At 39.1% G+C, this 17,692-nt stretch overlaps 2 protein-coding genes and 2 long non-coding RNA genes across 4 annotated transcripts; 3 read left to right on the top strand and 1 right to left on the bottom strand.

Annotated features, from left to right (window-relative positions):
- Window positions 1-6,358: 6,358 nt before the first annotated feature.
- Window positions 6,359-6,970, top strand: LOC134634731 (uncharacterized). Its single transcript, XR_010094868.1, has 3 exons — window positions 6,359-6,385; window positions 6,627-6,772; window positions 6,876-6,970. It is a non-coding gene; the product is annotated as an uncharacterized LOC134634731 (long non-coding RNA).
- Window positions 6,971-7,764: 794 nt separating this feature from the next.
- On the top strand, window positions 7,765-8,502 carry LOC134634730 (uncharacterized). The gene is made up of 4 exons (XR_010094867.1): window positions 7,765-7,844; window positions 7,932-8,008; window positions 8,104-8,169; window positions 8,255-8,502. It is a non-coding gene; the product is annotated as an uncharacterized LOC134634730 (long non-coding RNA).
- A 749-nt stretch (window positions 8,503-9,251) lies between these two features.
- On the top strand, window positions 9,252-11,168 carry LOC134634190 (G2/M phase-specific E3 ubiquitin-protein ligase-like). Its single transcript, XM_065471655.1, has 5 exons — window positions 9,252-9,347; window positions 9,426-9,588; window positions 9,665-9,768; window positions 9,858-10,002; window positions 11,082-11,168. Exons 1-5 carry the CDS (start codon window positions 9,253-9,255, stop codon window positions 11,166-11,168), a joined length of 594 nt encoding a protein of 197 aa, XP_065327727.1. The 5' UTR covers window position 9,252.
- Window positions 11,169-13,828: 2,660 nt separating this feature from the next.
- LOC134634783 (uncharacterized) lies at window positions 13,829-16,422 on the bottom strand. Its single transcript, XM_063484156.1, has 5 exons — window positions 16,029-16,422; window positions 15,114-15,784; window positions 14,976-15,021; window positions 14,222-14,332; window positions 13,829-14,100 (listed from the first exon to the last, which is right to left on the bottom strand). Exons 1-5 carry the CDS (start codon window positions 16,068-16,070, stop codon window positions 14,047-14,049), a joined length of 924 nt encoding a protein of 307 aa, XP_063340226.1. The 5' UTR covers window positions 16,071-16,422; the 3' UTR covers window positions 13,829-14,046.
- Window positions 16,423-17,692: the final 1,270 nt, after the last annotated feature.

Below are 17,692 nucleotides of genomic sequence, written 5' to 3' on the forward strand. Positions count from 1 at the left end.
ACCAAGAGGAAGGAGGTAGGAGGACTAGCAGGCAGGGAGAGTCCGAGGTCCTCACTGAGGCCGGTTTACGTGAACACTCTCGAGAAGGAGACGATGATGATGATGATGAAGATGATGATGTGAAGTTGAGAGTTGTTGCCTTGGCGCTTGGGGGTCCCTCCAGACCCCAAGGTTTGCCATCGTAACTTACCCGATCGATGGAGGGTTACAGCCGATTAGGTGCCTTTGTCCGACGCTGTGACGAGACCCGCTATAGCAGGGGGTCCACCTGACCCCCATCCGCCCCCACCCCGAGCCGGGGCCCTGTTTCGCGACGAGACCTGGGTCTGCGCTGCCGGGGTCTGTGTGACCCCCCCCCCCCCCCCCCCTCCCTTTTTTTTTTTTTTTTTTTGGTCCAGGGCGCACAAGGGTTAAACAAGTTATTTAGTTGGGTTTACCATCAGTTTGTCAAGACAGTACACAGGTACATTTGAATCTCTACAGATAAGGACTGAATTGTATTTAGGGATGGCTTCAGCCAATAATTCAGAAACGTTATTGTAAAAGTCCTTGTTATTAGGTGGTTTACATAGTCCAGTAACACCCTGGGAAATCTTGGAGTCATTTTCATCAGTATATGTCCTTAAATGAGCGCACTAAACAAATATGTAAGATTGTCTTCATTCATTTGTGCAACATTGCTAAATTTAGAAACATCCTGCCTACCTAGTGTGATGCTAAAAATCTTCCTCATGCATTTGTTACCTCTAGATTGGACTATTGTAATTCATTACTATCAGGCTTCTTTAAAAAAGCCTTTAGTTCATTCAGACCCATATTTCTTCCATATTAGCTTTTCTTCATTGACTCCCTGTTGAATTCAGAATTGAATTTAAAATCCTTCTCCTCCTGGCTGAGGCCCCGGTCCATGAGAGTCGTCTAGGTACTGGCAGGCCAAGTGAAATGGGAAGTGGCAAAGCAAAAGTTAGGGTGTGAGAGAAGTTCAGTGAGGCCATGTAAAAGACTTTCAGACTGCCTCAAAGGAATTCTGGTAAACCTTCAGGTGTATCAGGATGGGAGAATGGTGCTGTACTCACACAGTGTATAGTGCAGATGGGTCTTCAACTGAGGATATAGTTAGGCGGTGGAAGAATAAGGGGGACAATCACTTGCCCATCACTGGAAACAGGTTTCTTGAGGCAATTAAACAATTCCTTGTTGACAGGGACACATTTGTGGCCTCAGAATCTCATCTCTGCTTTTTGTGGATAATGCGGCTTCATCAGCCTACACTGAAATGATTAGCAGCTGAGTCTAAAACACCGGTAATATGCCCCCGTACCTTGGGGGGGGGGGGGGGCTGAGATGTTCCCAGAGAGATGGAGTCTAAGACCCATCCTGACAATAGACACAGACTTGATTCCCACCCCTAGGGATGGGAATCAAGAACTGGTTCCTTGGAATTGTTAGACTGCCTGCCTATTGAGCCCACTTATCAGTTCTTGCACTCTCGCTATGATCAGCTGATTTTAGTTTGTGTGTCGTCGGAGGAAAATAGTGACGCAGTCTATAGTGTTGATATGGACATTTCTTACAGAAGGATGAAAGTGCAGTGGTGAATAGTGATGGGATTTCCGGCTCTTTTTAGAGAACCGGCTCTTTCGGTTCGGCTCACTAAAAAGAGCCGGCTCTTTCAGCTCCCGACCGGCTCTTCATGTTGTTTTGTTGCTTTAATTAATTTATTATTAACAACAATATAAAATTATGCACAAAAGGAATTACTAATGTAAAAAAAAAAAACGTGGTTTGATTTATATATGTTTATATATAAATATATACGGTGGCCCCTAGAGACAAAGCACGTACAAATTCCAAAGCATGTACAAACTCCAAAAAGCACGTACAAACTCCAAAACACATTTCTAGCATTAACTGAACTTCCAAAACAGAGCTACCCTAGATCACTTAAATTACACAATTGAAAGCATATGTGTATTGTTTGTGTATTTATACACAAGCACTCATATATATTCAAATAATTTTAAAAAATGTTCATTTACCTGTTACTACCACACACCAAATCCGGTCGTTGGTACTTCCTGGCTTGTGTAGCCACTAGGTAACAAAAAGCTCAACACTGCCCCTAGCATCCTGCAGCACTTCTGTTGTGTTTTGTACGTGCTTCGGGGTTTGTACGTGCTTCGGAGTTTGTACGTGCTATGGAGTTTTTACGTGTTTTGGAATTTTTACGTGCTTTGGAGTTTTTAAGTGCTTCAGGGTTTATACGTGCTTCGGAGTTTGTACATGCTTTGTCTCTAGGGGCCACCGTAAGTATACTTTTATTTATTCACTCCACATAAAATGTAATAAATAAATCATATAATACAAAAACCAACTATTTACATTTCAACTTTTAACTATTTAAATTTTCAGCTTTTTCCTTTTAAACAAATTTAGAGTGAAACAACACAAAACACTGCAAATCACAACACAATTAAATATAAACATGAAAAAATATGAAAACAAAAAGAAGATGCACATTCTCTGTCATATGGGCCTGCATGAGTAAACTTTCTGAATCCTTTATCATCCGCAACTGAAAATAGTTGTGGATGATTACTATACCTTTCTAATGTGACGTTGTTGTCCCTGGCTCTCTTTCTCTCTCTTTCCCTCCCGCTCTGTTACTGTGCTACTGCGAGTGTAACTATCGTCCCCCCTCTGCCCAGCGCAAGCACAAGGCTCGCGTGCGGAGTGAAGCGGAAAAAAAGTGTGAGAGAGAGGGTGAGAGAAAGAAAAAAAAAAAACCCAATAAGGAGCTGGCTCTAAGGCTACGTTCACACTGCAGGTCTTAATGCTCAATTCCGATTTTTTTGATCAAATCCGATTTTTTTGTCTGCTTGTTCACACTACAAATAAAATGCGACAGCAAACGCTCTCCAGTGTGAACGCTCAAAGCGGCCCGCATGCGCAAAAGAAGATGTCACACACAACGCGCTCTGTTTAGACCCAGAGCAAACAATATTGTTTGACTGATGGCCCTTAATATAAAGACTTCGGACTTTACGTTTCCCAATTTTTGCTTTAAGTTATTTTGTTATTTACATAATAATGTAGATAACCTAATAATTATCCTTATTGCTGTTTTAGAGAGGAGCGGTGCTTCAAAGGATAGTTGCAGATTTCGGTCAGAATCTGCAGATTATACAGTATAAATAAAATGTTCACGTTTCTCCAACGTTGTCTTACCAACAGTTTCACTAACATCTACACTGGATGGCCAGGAAGCGTTCGCGATGTCTTCTCGGGCGCTTCTCCGGCGCTGATAATTGGCGTCTGTCTCGTGTCAGTGACGTAAAAGACGGATTTAATGCGACATGACCGTTCAAACAGCAGTCGCTTTCTAAAACATCGGATATGTATCGGATTCAGTACCACATACGAAAGTGACCCAGATCGGATGTGAAAATATCGGATTTGTGCCGTTCACACTGTCATACCATGATCGGATATGGGTCGCATAGGGTCAAAAAAATCAGATTTGATGCGCTTTTGCCTGCAGTGTGAACGTAGCCTAAGAGCCGTTTCGTTCGTGACCGACACATCACTAGGTGGTGAAGTACAGACTCCCTAGGATAGAAACAACTGCATTACACTGTTAACACAACTTTGGCTCTTCACATGAACCTGCACAGACAGCATGCTTACGCTAAGCTAGCCAAGAACCCAGAGTGACGCTAAAACTGAGTGAATGCTGACTCCAGCCCAGCACCGTCACAAAGTGAGCCATCACTTGCGGTAAAGCCAGCTGTGGCTGAACTTCAACTGGTAGCAAACTGATGACCGGTCAGGCTGCAGCCTGTTCATGTTTCTACAGTAGAGTCACCATGGCGATCGCTTTGAAGTGTCTTTGTGCTGGTTTTCATCTTTGCTTTGTGCTGTTGGCTTTGTGTTCATATCTGAGCACTGAGGCTACGTCCACACGTACCCGGGTATTTTTGAAAACGCAGCTTTTTCTGTGCATTTTGGCCTTTCATCCACATGTAAACGGTGTTTTGGATCACCAAAAACTGAGATTTTTAAAAACTTCTGCCAGGGTGGAGATTTTCGAAAACTCAGTTTTTGCATTTACATGTGAACGAGCAAAACAGAGATTTAGTCACGCAATGTCAAAGATGTGCCCTTTTTTTGCGTCACCAACTGTTGTTTCGGCATGTTCTTAACAGCATTTGTCTTTGTTTTTTGCGTTTACATGTGGACAGAGATATTTTTTCAAAACTGCACGTGTGGACGGGATTTTTTTTGTTAAAGAAAAAAAACAGTAAATCTCTGTTTACAAAAAACCCCGTGTACGTGTGGACGTAGCCCAAGAGAAAGATTGCGTGTGTCCTCATAAGGACAGGGATCTGTGTTGGTGTGTGGGGGTGTAGCCTGTAGGTTTATATTGTTAATTGGTAATTATCAGACAGTGTGTTTCAGATCATTTTACAGAGTGACATGAAAGTAAAGTAATGAGTAGTATAACCAATGTCTTTAACCTGGATGTAATTAAGTAATGTACTGCATCACTTTTAAGAAAAGTGTTCTGTGTAATATGCGTAATAAGTTTTTTATTTACTTCTTTTTTTGACTAGAAACCCCAACACTGATTACAACAAAGAGGGGACATAACTCCAACATGCACAAACACTTGACAGCACAGCATGTAATTAGTTTGCAAGAATGTAATGTCTTTGATATGCTGCTTAGAGATGGTGGTGACTCTCAAAGTGGCCCCAATTAGAATTGATAAGGGAATGGATAAGGAATTGAATCAGTAAGTGATATCGATAACGTAATCAGAATCGCTAAATACTTATCAATTTCCATCCCTATGCATGCTTATGAATTAATGCCTGACGCATAATTCAAAAATTCTGAAAATGTGAAGACATATTTGGAGTTCCTGTTTGAGAAAGTGCTTCTTTTTAAAAAATGGCTTTAAGAACTTAAATGAAGAGAACGTTGAGTGCCTCTCAGTGAGAGTAATCCTCAACAGAACTGAAACATAATCATCAAAATTCTCCCAGTCTTAACATGGTGATCATAAGTGTGTCTATTGTCATGAACCTGGTCACCTAATTGGAATAAAAACCCCACTGGTGTAGGACCAGTTCAGGGTTCACCTATTGTGGCACAACATGAGCCATGTTCTGAAGAACTGCTGAAAGCATAGATAAATGATCTGTTCAGGCCTTTCATTTCCTTTACACTGACTGGCAGTGAGTTAGACCAACTTTGCATTACTATTTTAAGAGATACTGATGCGAAACCTCCTGTGGCACAACATGGTATAGTGCCTTTTGGTGACCAGTCATTCTGTGTCTCAGATAGTGTGGGGATAAAAAATTAGTTTCTTGCATGTGCCTCTTCATACAATTATGTTTTCTTCCCCTCGGATTCTGGCACAGTACAAGTGGGTGTGAGATCGACTGCCTATGGAGTTAAATCAGGGCCATAATGTTTGTGTAGTTAAAAGAAAAATTTGAAATCGAAAATATGTAAACTGAAAGCAAAAGTCACATTTTTAGAGTGAACTTTGAAAAAGAAAGAGTTGGATTTAAAATAAAATCAAACGTTTTGAATATTTGTATTAACTGAATCTTTTTTTCATTATTATTATTTTTAAAAAATCTATTCAGTCTCAGATTACATTTTTTCAGATTCAGATCTTTTAAATTAATGTACAAAAAAAAATTCTTCAGGTTCGGATTTTTCTCTCAGCTTCAAATTTTTTTTTTCACTTTCAGATCTCTATTTTTCAGTTTCAGACTTTTGGCCCTGTTTTGGCGTGGTGGGCGTGGCTACACAGAGAGGGGCGGGGAATCATGAGTGACAGCAGACCGCTGCAGGCTCAAGATGGTCCATTTTTCATGTTGCCTTCAGGAAACCTGGGAATGAACATAATTTATCAAACACCTCCTGCACTGTATTATTTGATAATGTTTAGAAAACATGTCATGCATAACTGCTAAAACTCAGTTACTAAAGCTCTTTCAAGCAGTAATGTGTACAAATTACGCCTTAACTGATCAATTATGAGACGTTTTCCCAGCCACTACGTGAGAAGTGGTCATTTCCCATGCTCTCAAAGTAGCGCGCATTGTATTGGGTGGGGGCTGCTGTTAACTTGTCCCTCAGTGAACGATGGCGTCGTCTTCCAACAACACTGCTGGCGCGAACAATCAGGTGAGTGTTTAAGTTTGGAACAATTACACTGCAGTCTGTGAATACTATGAATTTAAGAAGTGGCTATTGTTACGGTTAATTTTTTTTTCTGTTTTTTTATTTTATAACGTTTTTTGCTGAAATGCTAGCTCAACAGAAACGCCTCGCTATCATTTTCGGCTGAAACTTACTTCGAAAGGTAAAGTAATATTAACAATTTGATCCTTCCCCAAAAATATGGAAAACATTTTAAAAGACTCCATAACTAATCGGGCTTGGGATGCAGTCTTCTTTCTCAAACCATGGTATCGGGGGAGTTTTAACGAGTACTTTAGAAAATCTGGTATCGAGGCCGGTATCGGTGCATCCCTATGTTTAACATATTTCATAATTTCTGTTATGTTTTACCTATTAATTTTTTTTATATATGTGTTTTTTAGAATGTGAACTACAATTCTACAGTGGAAGCCGCTGCACAGAATCTTATTACTGTGCTCACTCAGAATCTTTCTCAGGGACAGCACCAGGCAGCACAGGGAGTAAGGCAGGAACAGGGACCTCCCTCTGTAGATCAAGAGATGGCAAGGTTTTAAATTAAATATGAAAATAAATTATTTAAAAAGTTTTTAACCTTTTTGGTGTGTTATAACTGTGCTGTCATTTTCATGTATTTTTCTAATTCCATTCAGATCTTTCCCTGGTTTCTTTGGAAAAAAAAGTTTTCTTGGAAAACGAAAGATGCATAATCCAAGGATCCCTGTGACACCACCTTTTAAAGCATGGAAGCCTTTCAGTTTCTATGTATACTTGCTGAACTGTAATGCAGAAACAACACCTACCTCCTCTGAGGAATTTCAGCTTGCACAGGCAGGACTGGGTAAAAGACATCTCACAATGTCCAGGGACATGAACCATGAAGAGGTTAAAGGAATAAATATATAGATTTTCAGACTTATATGTCTCTGTAAAGATCATCAAGTCTGCAGGCATCACAATATTGATCTTCTTCTGCAGTTATTTGGACTTCTTCAAAGTGAATATCCTAAAATGCAGGGTCTGACTGGAGGATGGTTGCTCTACAAGGCTACAGGTAGGGGTAACAAATGTTTATTACATGATAGTCCCATAATTTGCACCTATGTGAACTAGATCTGGGCTCTACTTTTTTCAGGTGGTCAGGGTAAAAGGAAACTGACACTGGTCCCTCCTGATTCTGAAGGTTACACCGGGACCCTAATACGCAGTATGACAGGAAATGGGAAAAACTTGCTGTATATAGTACCTTTACAGCAAGAATTTGACCTTACTCCGTTACCTCCTGATGCAGTTGAATTTAAAAATATGCCCAAAGCACAATGCCAAACATGCAAAGTAAGTCTGCCATTGCATATTTTGGCTCTTCATGTGCAGGAGTGCACAGAGTCTGGGTCTTCAGCTGAGGACACAGAGGTACATACATCTTAGAACAATATATGCATTTATTTTAATGAAATTGCATTGCATTGAAATGTCAATAAAAAAATTGTCCCACTTTTTTTTTATCTTAATCAGCAATGTTATATGTCTATTAATTATGATAGGCATGTCAAACCGAGGTCCAAATAGTGTCCGTGCAGCCTTCTGAAGAGCACACCGACACAGAGGAATTGGATGAAGAAGTAATATCTTAATAGAAATGAGTATAGACCATTAACATAACTACAATGGAACTCTATTCAATATTTTAACTCTCATTTCTGTTTTAGAAACTTCAGTGTCCTATCTGTAACTTGAAATTTGCACCTTATTTCCTTGAAATCCATGCAAGCACATGCGGAGAAAGGTAGTTGAAAAAGCAGGGCTTTTAAAATTACATATAGGATATAACATCTTGAGAATTTCCCATTGACACACCAACTTTTTCTTTATTTTTATTAGAAGCAAAAATGTAATAGACGTGGATGAAATTGAGGAGAACATAGTAGAAGAGGACCATATGAAAAGGTAAAAAACATCACACACACAGATGACTATTAATACTCTGAACTGAATAAAGAGTGTTTATTCTTTCATTTATTGATTTTTTTAGTGTCGACGATGTGTTGGATGCGATTTGTCAAAGAGTTGATGTGGAGAAGCAGTTCAGCATCCTTATTTCAAGAACAAACATTCTGGAGAGAGGCCTTCTGCAGTGGCAACGTCAAAAAAAAAATTCACCCACTGCCATGTTGAAGGTGTCCTTCTTTGGGGAAGCAGGAATCGACACTGGTGCCCTTCGAAAAGAATTTCTCACAGGTGAACTTAAAGAGATCAATTACTTTTCCATTCGTATTATTTATGTTGAAGAAATGACCAATCCCTAAATTTTATACTTCTGTAATATACATTTTATCTTCTAAGTGAACTCTGCTCCAGTTGTGTTGTAAATATGACTATATTTCTCCTTTACTAAACTATACATCAATCATGTTTATAATTTGGGATGGACTGATATGAAAGTTCTTGGCCGAAACCCAAAATGAGAAAACCAAGGTCGAAAACCAAAACACCGGTAACACAGGGAAAATAGTCTTTTTTTTTAACCATAGCATGGCTGTGATGTGACTATGTTGTGTTATGAGCTTACTGGTTTGGTGTTGATAAAAGGTGTCAATATTATTGTCTCAAGTACACCTTTCTGTATACTATAATTTATTTTTTGAATCATCCATCCATCCATCCATCCATCCATTTTCTTGGCCGCTTATCCCTTGTGGGGTCGCGGGGAGTGCTGGTGCCTATCTCCAGCGGTCACAGGGCGAGAGGCGGGGTACAACCTGGATGGGTCGCCAGTCCATCGCAGGGCATCTTTTTTGAATCAATATTTTCATTTTGAATGGAATTTTTACATATCTGGAACAGATGTATGATGTTGCTTCAGTACATCTGTCATGTTAAGCCTTCAAAATCAGTGAGACACATTATGATATATATATCAGTATTGCCTCAAATGAAAAAAATACTGTGATATGAAAAAAATCTTATTTCACCCAGCTCTAAATGAATATTTTACATCGGATAATTCATAACTTTCTTCTCTCAATGGAAATGGTCGCCGGAATCGAGACTCGTTTCTTTGAAGGACCACCACACCAAAAAAGTCCACGCTATTCCCTTACTGACTTTGACAGTGGACTCTTCAGGCATGTTTATTTTAAAGAAAGGGAAAACTGTCATGTTTTATACTATAAGCAATACACTCATGCTGTTTGTATAAGCAGGACTGTTGGTGAGATTCTGGCCGTCAGTTTGGCACAAGGAGGTCCTGCCCCTACATTTTTCAGCCAGTGGGCTTACAGTTACCTCTGCAATGGGCAGATCAACCCAACACAGCTGGATAAAAATACAGTGGCAGATTCACAGTTGCGGTTACTGATTGACCAGGTGCTGTATAACTAGTAAAAATATTGCCTTAGTACACATTGCAGCTATATAATTTCATCTGTTAAATTACTTTTAGGTGGAATCTTCAACTGAGCAGTCACTTCAGGGCCTTACTGATGAGATTTTAAACTGTGGATTCACTGGAGCCATCTCGGTTCAAAACAAGGAACCGATTGTCCGGTATGCTGTGACATGTTTTCGTTTTTCTATATGAATGTAAGAAAAATAGCATCTGAAGATGTTGTTTAATCTCTTTTTTGTACCCACAGAGCCATTACACTTCATGCTGTGCTTAGATTGCAGCCAATGTTGGAACAACTCAAGGAGGGTTTGCAGCTGTATGGCCTCCACCTGCTGATTAAGCAATACCCAGAAATCTGCCAGCCTCTCTTCGTCCTTGGGGGAGATGTGAAAGTGAGTACAAACGTATTTTCAGTTTTACATGTATGTATTACATACATTTACACATTTTGTTACATTACAGACACAAATATGAATCTATTTTATTTCAACTCTAAATGAAACACCTACACAAAGTGGTGTACATTAGAGAAGTGGAACAAAAATCATACATGATAGGGCTGTGCGATATGACCAAAATCTCATATCCCGATATAAGGATTCTATCGTCCCGATAACGATATAAATCACAAAAATGTAACATTTTCTGTAAATTCTGTGAATCTCGGGAAGCTAGTCTTGCGGGAAGTGTTTCCAGCTGCGCGTCATGTAGCTGGAGTCGAGTGTTTTAACCGATGCATGAAACTATACATTTTTAGACATAAGTTGTAACGGCCGCCGTTTTCTTTGTGAGTATTTATTACACGGCGTGCTGCGGGGAAAAGCCTGTTCTAACGTTTTAGTCTAAGGTTTATTTTTTAGCACCTGGCGGCTCTTTTTCACTTCTCATCCGTAAATAATCTGCTCTTTCACGTGATTCAGTTTATTTTGAAAAGTCTCAACAGGATCTTGAGCTTTATTGTGAAAGGTTTATGTGGAACATAAACAAGCGGACACGCGATGCTGTTACCATCGTTGTTGCTAACCACAACGCATAAAAACAGTCGCTTGTCCGTCCATATTGTGGTTATATTAAATATAAGAGAAAGAGAGAACTTTAAGAAATTAATATAGCCACTACAGTGACCATCAAAACAATGAAAAAATATTGCCATAAACAGTTTATTTTGCGACACCACGAAACAAACGATAGCGTAAAATGAAACGATAGATGTTTTTATATCGTCATCCGATATATATCGTTATATCGAACAGCCCTAATACATGATGCCAAATATTTATTACAAATAAATAACTGAAAACTGTGGTGTGTGTAATTATTCAGCCCCCTTTGGTCTCAGTGTAGTCAGTTGCCCATAGACATTTCTTGATGATTGCTAAACATACAGTAAAGCCAGGGCAACAATAGAAAAACAAAACATTTCCATGTGTTAGAATGGCCCAGTCAATGTCCAGATCTAAATCCAATCCAGAATCTGTGGCAAGATCTGAAAACTGCTGTTCACAAACGCTGTCCATCTAATCTGACTGAGCTGGAGCAGTTTGGCAAAGAAGAATGAGCAAGAATGTCAGTCTGTAAATGTGCAAAGCTGGTAGAAAAATACCCTAAAAGACTGGGAGCTGTAATTGCAGCAAAAGGTGTTTCTAAAAAGTATTGACTGAGGGGGCTGAATAATTACACACACCACACTTTTCAGTTATTTGTAAAAAAATGTTTGGAATCATGGATGAATTTTGTTACAATTCTCAATTGTTTACCACTTTTTATTGGTCTTTTATGTTGAATTCCAATAAAATATATTTATGTTTGTGGCTATAATGTGACAAACTGTGGAAAAGTTCTAGGGCCCGAATACTGCAGCCCTGAAGTAATCAAGCCGTTGGGTTGCTTTGCTTTCTAATATCATCATAGGTTAATGCCGAGTTTGTCATGGCGTCCATTCACCCTCAGCTGAGTGAGAAGGGAACCTCCAAGCATCAGGTTGAGCTGGACCTGGTTAACTTCATTCAGGACTTGCTTTATGAGTCAGAAGGTAAATGGTTATTTTTGTCTAGTTTATAGTTGTCACATTCCAAAATTATATTCTAAGGTTTTTGTGACAAAAGTTACACTTGTATCGAATTCAAATATTTAGATATTTTTTTTTGTCCAAAAGGCCAGGCTTCTTCAAAACGTCTTAAAATTCACTCTTATCCTAACAGAAGGTCAAGAACATGTAGCTGACGAAGATGGCCCAAGATCTATCACACCTGCCAGGTTTCTGCAATGGATCACCGGTCAAGGCCATGTTCCTCTCCTCCCCTCAGAGAAGAAGGACTTTGCTGTGGTGGTAAAATTTAATCACAATTGTGAAGCTGACTTTGGAAATCACAGCATCTGCTATCCTGTTGTGTCATCCTGTGCTAAGACCATTGTCCTGCCTGTGAAACATATGAAGTCCTATAGTCAATTCAGAATGGTTCTGCTGGAGGCTTTTCATCTTGGCCAGGAATTTAACAATGTGTAAAGCATAGCATTGTCTATCAATAGTTTTGAGGTGTAACTCAAAATGCTGCTCCTTCCATTTAATGTTCAGGAAGCACATTTAAAAGTTGGAGATTGACAGCCAGAGTTCTTTAATGAGTGGCATGAAGCACACAAAAACATACAGGTTCACTGTTGAAAAATGTGCCAGAGACGAAAAAAAATAGTTTGTAATGTGATGTTTGAGTGTTCACATAAAAATTTCCTGGCAGGTTCATTTTACATGTATATCAAATCAAATAAAAGTCTGAGCTATTCATGAACCTTCTCTGGGTTGAAAATTCAAAATAAAAATGTTGCCGCCTAGGAACGGTGAGTTAGTACAAAGTTAAGTACATCCAAATAAATGTCTCGGCCATGTGACTGAGAGGGCCTTGTTACATTGACAGTGTCTCTTAGTCTTGCCATGTCCTCCTCAGATAGAGGACATTCAACAGATGGAAGAATTACTCCAGGATTGCTCCCATCCAGCTCACCAATAGAGTTGACATCCAAGTACGCATCCTCGATTTCCTGTGATGATTTAAAAAAAAAAAAAGATATTTCAAATGACAATTCAAAAACAGTGTTGGGAAATTCAAGACAAACAGTCAGCTCCATAAATATTGGAACATGGAAATTCTACTTTTGGCTCTATATGCCACGCAATGGATTTGAAATGGAACTAACACGATTGGCTATAACTGCAGAGGTATTTGAACTGTTTTCATATGTGCCTTCCACTTAAGGGACCAAAAGTAATGGAACAATTGGCTTCTCTGATGTTCCATGGCCAGGGATGTGATATTCTTGTATTTAGTGAAGCAACTCCTGACAAAAACAGCAGGATAAATTTTGAAGTGTTTTGGGCAATATATCTGCTCATATTCAGCCAAATGCTTCGAAACTCATGAGGCAGCACTTGATGGTCCAGATGGACAATCACTTAAAGCATTCTGCAGAAAAAAAACAAATAGTTAAAAGAAGTGGAATGTTATGCAGTGGCCACGTCAATCACTTGACCTGAATCTGACGGAGCAGTGTTTCATTGCTGAAGACAAAATTGAAGGGCAAATGCCTCAATAATAGCTGGAAGTGAAGACAGTTGCAGTAGAGGCCTGACAGAGCATCAGCAGGTATGAAGCCCAACATCTGCTGAAGTCTCTGCGATCCAGTTTCAGTTATGATTAATGTTCTGTCTCATTACTTTTGGTAACTTAACAAGTGGGGGGTACACATGCAGACTGTTGTAACTCCTACAACTTTTAACTGATTTGGATGCAAATACCCTCAACTTAAAGCTGATAGTCTGCAGTGACAGCACACCGTGTTTTTTTCAACATCTCCAAGTGCACTTTTTGAAACTTGATTAACCTCCTAAGGCCCGAACTCTTCCACGACATGCATTTTTAATTTCTCTTTGATATTTGGGCATATTGGGGCCCGATGAATGTAAAAACAAAGAATTTCCAGATTTTTTTTTTTACCTTATTTTTGTTTTTAAGAAAAATGAGAGCCACAAATGAGGATATTCATTTTAAATTTTGATAGAACAGTAGCAGTATAATGTCCTCGTAAGTAGATATCAGGCCCATGCAGAGCAAAATTGAGTATTTTGGTCAAAATAACCAAAAATGTGATGTCCACATATGTGGACGGCAGGCCCTAGGAGGTTAAAGAGGGATTGTATAATTTAGATTTGTTTTAGTACCTCCACTGTGTCTGGAGTATCAACTGGATTCTGGTGGAGTCCCAGTGTCCACAGTTGTTGTGGGGACAGATTCCTCTCTGTCTTTAGAGGGTGGTTATCCCAACCCTGTCTAAAGACATCCAGATCCCTCTGCAGACGTGGAAGAAATGTATGTTGGGCACAAAACATGTGGACACCATCAGTTGGATCCAGAAGGCCTTCATCCTCGAGGTTGTGAAGGGTTTCATAGTGCACGCTTGAAACAGCCATCCACACATCTCGCCACAAGCGCTCTATTCTGTTCAACATCAAAATATGGCAACGTTTTCAGAATTTTACCCAGAAATTCACTGAATTGAAAAATATATAAGAACATTTTTCTTATTTCCATGGGACATTTATACAAATACTACACATACCTTTGGTTGTGAACACTCTTGCCTGACAGAAAGCTTCCTCTTCCACAGCCCCGGATAGTGAACATGCATCTTGCTATTCCAACATTTTCCACCCCTTGATCCCCTCGAACTCTGAAGCAAAATTAAACATCGACAGTACAATTTGTTTTAAATCTAAAAAAAACATGTCACTCTTAAAATTTATTGCAGCCTTTGTGTTTTTAATATAGTTTTACTTTAGACTGGTTATTAGAAGTTTATTGTTTTGGTCATTCAACAGTGTGCAGCTCTGTATAAGCACACCTTTCAAGAATTCTGTTGTTGGCAGCAGCACCCAGGTACATGATCTAGAGATGTAAATATCATTAAGTGGAAACTTGGTCAAGTCAAGTTACTATAATTAAAGATAGAAACATGTTTATCAGGTATTGTAGCTTGGTACATTTATTTTATATTTACAAGTACAAGAAAAAAAGCAGGCTACATAATTCCCAAGGTAGCAAGCTGCCATGAGATGTAGCAGTACTTGTAATCAACTATTCACCCAAATGCAACGGGTAAAAAAAAAAAAATCCTTTTAGCAACTTGAAGAATTAGTTTACCAAGCATTTATAGTCACCAAATACTGACAAACATAAACAGATTAGGAACATTTTGTTCTACAGAAGGATCTCTATATTACAGTATATGGTAAGTTTTATGGTAGACCAAAACACAAGTATTTCACTTTTCAATTAACAACTCATTCAGCTCAATTTTGAAAGTGAAAAATCACCTTTCTTGAGTACCCATCTATCCCTCCGAATATCACCAGGCCAAATCTGTAAAAAGAACAACAAAAAACAACAACTAGGGCATTAACAGGTATAAAACATAATTCAGTATTTAGCAGTATTGTCAGACTTCATCCTACCTTATTAGTTTATGGTTTGTGTCTATATGCATCAAGTAAAGAGGACCTTGCACTGAATATGTCCTTCGGACCACAAATCCCAGCCTTGTCATTTTTGAGAAAATACCAGCAGAGTCCACACGGTGCATCGACGAGTACACTCTCTTCCACTGTACATGGTGGCCCATGGCTTGAAGCATCCCTTTCATCATCCTGTATCCAACATGAGGTGTTCTTGTCTTTATAGATCTTACTAAATTGTCCAGCTCTTCATCACTTGTTGTACTGTAGCACTGCTTTATGGAAATGCCATATTCATGCAGACGACGTTTCACTGTCCTCACAGATATTCCAAGAAGTTTTGCAATTTGGGTGATTGATAAGAACATTTCTGTCAGTATCTGGAGCTGTACAGGCGATACATTGTAATTTGGACGTCCCAGCTTTCCTTCTGACACTGACGTCTGAGAGGGGGTTTGTTCATTGACGTCCTCCATACTGAGCACAGTTGACAGCTCTATCAGAGCATTTATAATACTTTGAGGGATCTCAACCTGATCGGACAAAGATCTTAAAAGGACCATCTCATGGTCGATAACAAACTGCAAATAGTCCACATCGAGGGGTTGTCTGTGCATGACCTGGGAAACTTTATGCAGTAGTCGCTGAAGCATCTCTCTTTTTCGCTGCTCCTAAATTAAATACAAAGAATTTTACGTTACTTCACTAACTTTGTTGTTCTCCAAGCTTACAGATCAACTAGGACGTAAGTTTCAGCCGAAAATGATAGCGAGGCGTTTCTGTTGAGCTAGCATTTCAGCAAAAAACGTTATAAAATAAAAAAACAGAAAAAAAAATTAACCGTAACAATAGCCACTTCTTAAATTCGTAGTATTCACAGACTGCAGTGTAATTGTTCCAAACTTAAACACTCACCTGATTGTTCGTGCCAGCAGTGTTGTTGGAAGACGACGCCATCGTTCACTGAGGGACAAGTTAACAGCAGCCCCCACCCGATACAATGCGCGCTACTTTGAGAGCATGGGAAATGACCACTTCTCACGTAGTGGCTGGGAAAACGTCTCATAATTGATCAGTTACGGCGTAATTTGTACACATTACTGCTTGAAAGAGCTTTAGTAACTGAGTTTTAGCAGTTATGCATGACATGTTTTCTAAACATTATCAAATAATACAGTGCAGGAGGTGTTTGATAAATTATGTTCATTCCCAGGTTTCCTGAAGGCAACATGAAAAATGGACCATCTTGAGCCTGCAGCGGTCTGCTGTCACTCATGATTCCCCGCCCCTCTCTGTGTAGCCACGCCCACCACGCCAAAACACGGCCAAAAGTCTGAAACTGAAAAATAGAGATCTGAAAGTGAAAAAAAAAATTTGAAGCTGAGAGAAAAATCCGAACCTGAAGAATTTTTTTTTGTACATTAATTTAAAAGATCTGAATCTGAAAAAATGTAATCTGAGACTGAATAGATTTTTTAAAAATAATAATAATGAAAAAAAGATTCAGTTAATACAAATATTCAAAACGTTTGATTTTATTTTAAATCCAACTCTTTCTTTTTCAAAGTTCACTCTAAAAATGTGACTTTTGCTTTCAGTTTACATATTTTCGATTTCAAATTTTTCTTTTAACTACACAAACATTATGGCCCTGATTTAACTCCATAGAGGACAGGCCTTGTGATCTAAAATGAATCGCATGAATCAAGAATGCACTAAGGAGAATAAAGTATGATTTTTATATTTAATCTGATGACTCACTGGCATTTGCCATGTCTTTTATAGAAAACATCCCATTAATGAAAGAAAAATAAAATACAGCTTTTACAGTTTTAACCTACCAAGTTCTCTAGGTTCTTGTTAGGGTCCATAACTCCATGGCTCAAAGGAACCTGACATATAAAATGCCACAATTATGCTGGAGTTCAGCAAACTTTTAATAATGAAAATATGTTGACTTACAAGAAAGAAACATGAGTAAGGAAAATAGGAGTCCCCGCTAAAAAGAGGAAGACCATGAACCAGCCATTGGATTCAGAAAAAGCAGCAGGGGGATAACACCAGTGCAGAAGGCGGTTAGGCAGGAAAGGAAATTGACCAAGATCAGCCACCAACCTCCATGCTACACCTTCACTGGCTGTATATGTGTGCAGTGAGCCTTCTGTGGTCAGTCAGCACTAACAATAGGGTGGACTACGAAGTGAGATTGATGGCTTGGTGAGCTATATTGAGCTTAAAATCGGAATTTTCTGTGTCATGAAAACGTCTCTCTTTTTACTCGACTGGAATCACCTTCATAACTTATGTTGGGCAGATAACCTGGTCATTAACAGGTTATGCTCAGAAGTCAAAATCAAATGGAAGTGCCACGTTTTCCGGGCCGGACCTGTCTGCTATGTGGGTACCTTATTAAAACCACTGAATGAAGCGCAAACTGTGTGGTGTACAGAAATGTGTATGTATTAAGTGATGCAAAAAAAGGTAAAAGGGGAGTTAAACTTGATCCTAATCTGTTGCTAAGTCTCATTTCCATTGTTGGGCTTGCAGCTAGAAGCACATAAAAACACACACCAAGAATC

Source organism: Pelmatolapia mariae, linkage group LG9, assembly GCF_036321145.2.
Source record: "Pelmatolapia mariae isolate MD_Pm_ZW linkage group LG9, Pm_UMD_F_2, whole genome shotgun sequence".
Taxonomy (NCBI): Eukaryota; Metazoa; Chordata; class Actinopteri; order Cichliformes; family Cichlidae; genus Pelmatolapia; species Pelmatolapia mariae.

Excerpts from the sequence above, each read along its gene's own strand:
- LOC134634190 (XM_065471655.1), top strand. The coding sequence starts at position 9,253 with ATGGTCGCCGGAATCGAGACTCGTTTCTTTGAAGGACCACCACACCAA. Across the intron at positions 9,348-9,425 it reads TTTGACAGTGGACTCTTCAG|GACTGTTGGTGAGATTCTGG; the intron begins GCATGTTTATTT and ends TTGTATAAGCAG. Across the intron at positions 10,003-11,081 it reads TCCTTGGGGGAGATGTGAAA|AATCTGTGGCAAGATCTGAA; the intron begins GTGAGTACAAAC and ends AATCCAATCCAG.
- LOC134634783 (XM_063484156.1), bottom strand. The coding sequence starts at position 16,070 with ATGGCGTCGTCTTCCAACAACACTGCTGGCACGAACAATCAG. Across the intron at positions 15,785-16,028 it reads CTGCTGGCACGAACAATCAG|GAGCAGCGAAAAAGAGAGAT; the intron begins GTGAGTGTTTAA and ends TATTTAATTTAG. Across the intron at positions 14,101-14,221 it reads AAGAGTGTTCACAACCAAAG|AATAGAGCGCTTGTGGCGAG; the intron begins GTATGTGTAGTA and ends GATGTTGAACAG.